This window comes from Octopus bimaculoides, chromosome 5, assembly GCF_001194135.2.
Source record: "Octopus bimaculoides isolate UCB-OBI-ISO-001 chromosome 5, ASM119413v2, whole genome shotgun sequence".
In the NCBI taxonomy this organism is placed as follows: Eukaryota; Metazoa; Mollusca; class Cephalopoda; order Octopoda; family Octopodidae; genus Octopus; species Octopus bimaculoides.
The window spans coordinates 80,674,084-80,681,586 of NC_068985.1; the positions used below are offsets into that span (position 1 = coordinate 80,674,084).

General features: G+C 35.4%; 1 protein-coding gene across 1 annotated transcript in view; it reads left to right on the plus strand.

The window, feature by feature from the left end:
* Positions 1 to 7,503, plus strand: part of LOC106870492 (kinesin-like protein KIF17) — an 805,609-nt gene that overhangs the window by 42,325 nt on the left and 755,781 nt on the right. Inside the window, exon 2 of the mRNA XM_052967819.1 lies at positions 2,413 to 2,582. Within this exon, the coding sequence (XP_052823779.1) occupies positions 2,413 to 2,582 (170 nt within the window). The remainder of the gene's footprint in view (positions 1 to 2,412; positions 2,583 to 7,503) is intronic.

The window sequence follows — 7,503 nt, forward strand, 5'->3', positions numbered from 1 at the left end:
TTAACCATACATGCTGGTTTTGTTGTTGTTATTGTTGCTGCTACTGTTGTTATTGTCACTTATTTTTTTGTATTTTGACGCTACTTGCCTTCAGAAGTTAGTGGTCCTAAACTCCCTAGGGAATTTTATGCCAGCTTCATCACTTTTATTTATTTATTTATTTTTATTTATTTATTTTTTTTTTGAAACGAGATCGAAATAAGCATTTTATACCGATAGATTTTAGACACTTTTTTTCTGAAACTGGTAAGATTATGTAGGAGTTGAAAAAAAAGACACTTACCCAGGCAGTGGTCAAGCAGTAAATGGTATGGAATACTGCACACACACTGCACTCTCCACTGCACCCTCATGTAGTCCCGCTCCCACATACACATATATGCAGAATATAGGCTTCCTACAGCTTCCATCTGCCACTCACTTGCAAGGCATTGGTCAACTTAAGGCCATAGTAGAGGACACCTGTTCAAGACACTGTGCAGTAGGACTGAATCTGAAACCAAGCGGTTGGAAAACAAATTGCTTGCAAAATAAACCACAGCTAAGCCATACTTTGTGCATTTAGTTTTATAGGTGTAAAAAATGGTGTTGTGTCAAAGGTAGCTTAGCCATGTGATAAAAATAGTTTGATAAAAATATGTACCTGACTGAAATAAGTACTGGAGTCAGTCGGATTGTCTGAAATCCCTGAAGACAGTGTCCTAACATAACTGCAGTTTGATGCTTGAAATGAGCAAAACAATAAAAGAATACAAGTGTATCCAAAATAGAAAGAGCAGTGCCCACAAGTTTTACTAGGTCTTTCAGACTCTGGTATGATGGCAATGATTTTGTTGATAGAAAGGAAAAAAAAAAAAACAAGACAAAAGAGACCCTCTCCCCTTGAAATTTGTAGCCTTGCACTAGCGAAGAAGTTATTATTTTAGAGTTATCTTGTTAACTCTATTATCAGGTTTAATGATGATTGGTAATATTACATTCCACAGATTGAGCTTAAAGCATCACTAAGAAAAACATGAAAAGAAATTGTACTGTCTGCTCCACTCCTTCCACTCAAAATTATAAATGTTTTGCTATCATTATTTAATTTAGCATTTAGATTCCAATAAATGATTCTAGTAAATGATTGACATCTGATATTATCATGGTGATATACAAGAAAATGAATATGACTTTTGATACATTTGCAATAAAAATTATCATATCTCTGGTTTTCATCTATTTTCATTCATACAGAAAAAAACAATTTTTCAAAATTTTAATCATGCAGAAAAAGAAATGTGAAGCATTGCATTATGTAGAATATTAGTGGGACATTGTCCACAGAACTTCTGAAGTGTTAACACATTACATGCCAAAACCTAGTGTTCTACTAAGTAGAAGACTGTGATGAGTTTACTCTGTCCGTGCACGCACGCGCGTGTGTGTGTGTGCGTTGCATTTTTGTCCAGAGAGAGAAGAATCAAAGAATCAGTGTCTACAGCATTTGCAGACCTTCCTAGAACTAATGAGGTTGAAGAGGTTTTGTTAGAAGCATTTTGGTTGTGTGAAGCTTCTGTTTCATCTGATATATGGGGACACTATTCTAATGTGGGATCAGTAAAATTTTTGGAATTTGTACACTATTAGTTATAAGTGTGTTACTTTACTACATGCACTGATTGTATTTTGGTAATTTTGATGGTAACCAATTTGTAATGTCCTTATTTTATACATAGAAGTAGTATACATATGGAATAAGGGGTTTAGGTTATCATGTAGATAGTGCTTGTGCCAGAGAGTTTAAGGAGTGAAGTGTGATGTTATTTACATATGAATGTATCTGGTTGGAAGAAACAATTAGTGGGTCATTGATATAGGCAAGAAAGAGCATGCACAACATTGCTGAGCATTGAAACCTACCAGAGTTAATGGAATATGAGTCAAAAGGCCTTTATCAACACATACTGCAATAGAAATGTTTGAAAATAATCATATGATCCAAAGATTGCAAGAGATATGAGGTAAGAGTTGAATGGATCTCTTGTAGGCAATTTTTCCAAATGATTTTTGTGTCTGGAGTATTAAAAGGCTTTGCTGATATTATTGCTATATGTTATTTGTAAGAATCTTTGATCAGTTCTACTTGGATAGAATTGTAATAGAGAACATTATATGCAACCTGTTGGTTGCATATAACATTCCCTAAACTAACCTTAGTAACATTTTGAACTCAGAATGTAAATGTGCAGGACTAAATAATGTAAGAACATTTAGTCTGACACTCTAATGTTTTTACTACCTTACCAATGTATGTTTTTTGATAGTTCCTGTGTTAAGTTCAAATATTCCTAGTGGTGTTGTTTCAAGAAGGAGAATCACTACGACGAAGATGATAATGATGGTGTTGATCTATTTTTTTTTTCCTTTCAGGTCATTTGAGCACATATTTGAAACAGTGTCTATTGCTGAAAACACAAAATTTCTCATACGAGCTTCATATCTTGAAATTTACAACGAGGAAATCCATGATTTACTTGGGAAGGATACAAAATTGTCAATGAGTTTGAAAGAACACCCAGAGAAAGGAGTTTATGTTCAAGGTAAATGAAAGAACTAGTTTTATTACCAAAAGCTATATCCAGATTGTTTATTGCTACTTGTGTTCATAAATATTTCATTATCAATTCTTAACTCTTTAGCATTCAGATTACTCTCTCAAATGTAATGTTTATTCATTCACATTGTTTTGAATTTAATCATGCATTATCACATAATTTTGAGATTTTGATGATGTGATTGTTTATTTTTAGACTGACATTGTAGGCTAGGTGTGAGAAATAGGACTGGCTGGTTTGAACATGAAACAAGTAGAATACCTGGTCTAGATATGGCCAGTTTAAATGCTGATGGGTTAGATAATTAAAAAAAAAAATGTCTACTTTTTCTAATTGACCTCTCCTTGCTAAAATTTATAGATATATGAGATTTTGAAATTTTTTGTCCATGTGATTAATTATAAAATCTTCATAAACAAAATGAAAATCACATTTTTTTTTCAAATCCAAGAACAACAAGCTTGTCATAAAAACAGTTATTTTCTCTGTATATGTAATTTCTATGGAATTATACACTTATAAAATGTACATAGCTTTTGATCAGTACAAGCATGGGTTTTTGATCCAAAGTATGACACCTTATTATTAAAGAGTTATTTACTTAATATCTTTCTGATGTTTATCCAAACCTTTTTGGTAACATGTAAAGTATATAGTTTACTGTTTAGATTAAAAACTATCAGTTACATTCAGGGAGTAGTAAAGTGTAATGAAGCATTATAAAGTCACAGATTTACCATATGCCACTTTCATCAAATATTGATTGTATGATCCATTGGTAGAACACTTGCTATGTCTACAGGAGACTTGGATTTGAGGCTCATGGGCAGCTTTTGACTTTTCTATCCAAAAAGGGTTTTTCACCTAAGTATTTACATACTATTATTTATACCTTTATGTTTTCCAAGATCCACTGTTTCAAAAAAGAATTATTTCACATTCTCTTGGAAGCTTATAAAATTCTTCTGATGTCAATGACTTACAATTCTTGCTGGTAAGAATAAAGTTTCTAAAATGGATAGAGAAATTCAAAGGATTGCTTTGGTCCAATGGTAGAATACCTGTCTTTATGTGACTTTTCATCACTGGAAAAAGGATGTATGTATTTGCATTGGGACCCCTTCGCATCGATGACCGGCGATTGTCGTGCGCTGATGAAGGGTAAATACCTAGAAACCCCAGTCCATGCGTATCATGTCAGGTCAAAGATGGGAAGGATGGCTTCCCTTTGCAAATACTGATAGGGCACAGAAAGTGTGTTAATATCCAGCTGGAGGAGGTGTCCTCCTGGGGCTACAAGCTACAGTAGCGTCCACCCTTTGCCACATTTAAGTGGCAAATATACTTCACATTATATATATATATATATATAGCTAGTGCCATGTAAAAAGCATCCAATCCATACTGTTAAGTGGTTGATATTTGGAAGAGCATTCAACTGTGAAAACTGTACCAAAGCAGACCTTACCAGTACTGGTGCATATAAAAAGCACCTAGACCATCCTGTATGGTGGTTGGCATTATGAAGGGCATCCAGCTGTAAAAACCATGCCAAAACAGACAGTGAAGCCTGGTGTAGTCTTCTGGCTTGCCAGCTCCTATCAAATCATCCACCTCATGCCAGTATGGAAAACTGACATCAAATGATGATAATGGTATATATCCAGACATACTCATTTACTCACGCTTTTATTGTTGGTCTTTTGTGTTCACCATGCATTGCATTATTTCATCCATACCTGTTATTGATCTCTTACTCTCCTCTTCTTAGTTCTCATTGTCCTATGCTCCTGGTGTGTCTGAGGAAGGCAGTGAATCTCTGTTGTCACTGCACCTGCTCTGATCCTCTTTTCCATCATTCCTTTTGTGTCACTCACTAATACAGAATCCACCCTCTTTCCATTTGTAATGTGACTGTACTCATCACTGGACCCTTCTTACTCATCATCTATGCATTGATAATTACATGGAACTACTTGTGCCTAGTTTACTCTACTTTTACCCCACCTCTTATATTGTCTTTTGTCACCCTGTGCCACTCAGTCTGCCAGCATACTCTTATTCTCTTTTTCTCACACATCCTGGGTTTCTGTCATCATTCTGTTCCTAGACTTCTGTCACCATCTTGCCATCTCAACCATGTTGCCTTGTATATATGTAGCTATCTTAGGTTACTGAATATTCTTATCATTCCTTCCCCTGTCACATAATCCTCTCATCTCTATCATTCATGCTTCTCACTCTGTAATGAAACTAGCCAGAGATTTGGAGTTGTGAAATCCCTTTAGTTGTGCCATGGCTATTTCTTTAATGATGATGGCATGTAAAGCACACCTGCACAGTGTGATGTTGTGAAGACCTTTTAGTCTCCTTGAAGGCATGACACTAGTGCCATGAAAAATGCACCCAGTACACTCTGAAAAGTGGTTGGTGTTAGGAATGGCATGTAGCTGTAGAACCAAACCAAAAATACAATACCATTGAGATCAGGTCTCACAGTCCATCTAGATGAACAGTTTCCCCCTTGAATACATGTTGACTGTGACTATAGTGACTTGTCCACTCCAAGCCTGCATGGAAAGTGGGCATAAAATAATGAGGATGATGATGATGATGAGTTTTATATATGTACTAAACAACGACATCATAGGAGAGTCCTCTTAGAAGAGTCATTATAATCATGTATGCAGTTACATTCATGTTTATTTCATTTCTTGGGGCTCACGGAGGCAATGATTGAGACCTTTTGCATTATCGTGCTTGAGAAGAAGATCCATCAAGCCGTGCAAAATCACAGTCATGGCAGATACTGGTATCACATAAATGGTACTCATGCTGGTGGCACGTAAATGCACCCATTACACTCTTGCAGTGGTTGGTATTAGGAAGGGCATCCAGCTGTAGAAATATTGACATATCAGACTGGAGTCTGGTGCAGTCTTCCAGCTTTCCAGCCCTGGTCAAACCGTTCAACCCATGCCAGCATGGACAACGGACATTAAATGATGATGATGTTGATGATGATACACTAAGGCGGCGAGCCGGCAGAAACATTAGCACGCTGGGCGAAATGCTTAGCGGTATTTCGTCTGCCGCTACGTTCAGAGTTCAAATTCTGCTGAGGTCCACTTTGCCTTTCATCCTTTCGGGGTCGATTAAATAAGTACCAGTTATGCACTGGGGTCGATATAATCGACTTAATCCGTTTGTCTGTCCTTGTTTGTCCCCTCTGTGTGTAGCCCCTTGTGAGTAGTAAAGAAATAACACTAAGGTTTCAAGTTGGTAAAATCATTATAGCATACTGGGCAAAATGCTTGATAGCATTTTGTCTGTCTTTACATTCTGAGTTCCAATGCTGCTGAAGTTGACTTTGCCTGTCATCCTTTCGGGGGTCGATAAATTAAGTACCAGTTATGCACTGGGGTTGGTGCAATTGACTTACCCTCTCCTCCAAACTTTCTGGCCTTGTGCCAAAATTTGAAACCAATATTATCATCCACTATAAGGCAGTGAGCTGGAAGAATCAGTACTGTACTGGGCAAAATGCTTAGTGGCATTTTTTCTCTCTTTATGTTCTGAGTTGAAATTCCATTGAGGTTGACTACCTTTTATTCTTTGGGGGGAGGGATGATAAAATAAGTAGGGTGAGGACTGGGGTTGATGTAACTGACTTATCCCATCCCCAAAACTGCTAGTCCTGTGCCAAAATTTGAAACAAATATTATCATACACTATAAAATGTCAAAAAGTTTTGTTGTACATCTGCAGCCTGGTTACTAATACAATTGCAAAGCAACTATTCAAAGACAGTTTTTATAAGCCATTGGAGATTTCTTTCTGTTTAGTTCGTTTTGTTTTTTCAAATTTCTCATTACATTCTTCTTTAAGTGGGAGGTTAATGTCTTCTACATATCATTTTGATAAATAAAGTAATTCTTTGCGATGCTGTTTGCCAGTTATCATCTGGAAAGCTGTTTTGTAGACAAGGTGCTGACTTCTTTGGTTATGTCAGTCTTTGACTTTCCTTCAGTGTTCATTGTTAGTAGGTGTGAATGTTTTTGGTATTTATTTGGGTACTAGACTTTAGTTTGCTTTAACATTGGACTCACTGAAATTTGTTGTGTTTAATGGATCTTTCTTTTCATTTTCCTAATTGCTGTCTGAGTTGTTTATTATAATTTTTATAACTTTTTATTCTTCTGGATATAATGGTGGAGTGGTAACATCATTTATAATTTATTTATGATGTATTTACAAGTTATCTCAAAGTAAATTTATACTTCTGCCTATGATTTATACTTTAAGTGATTACTATGTTGTTGTCCCTAGTTGCCTATGTTTAGCACCCTTCTAAAAAATCCCCCTATATTTTCATGCATAAAATAAAATGCAAATAAAAGTCATTCAAAGGGAGTAGAATCTACACATTTTAAGTAGGGTCTGTTGATGTCCCTTTCAAACTTTGGTTAAAGCTTTGCTCATACTCTTGCATGCAAACTAACTCAATTACCTGTCTTAGCAAGCCCCAAAAGTTATGTAGATATGATATCTATACAGTCCATTAATTATACCATCATATTTATCAAGTGCAAATTGGTAAAATATACTGAGCATCAACCCTATGGACAGTTGTGATTCAGAAAATATTAGCTTTGTTTTTGCTTTCTAATCGCTAAAGAGATGCTATCTGCATATTATTGTTAGTTATAGAACATAAATACTTAACAAAATATAAAGCTTGTTATTGAAATAATATATAGTGTCAAACACATATGGAACTTCTGAAATCTTGTGATTTATTTCCAAGTGTTTTGTTGGTGAGTGGATATGAAGTCAGTTTTATGGAAAGAGAATCTATTTATTTTATATATGTTAATGAATCATCAAAAAAAAAAAAAAAAAAAAA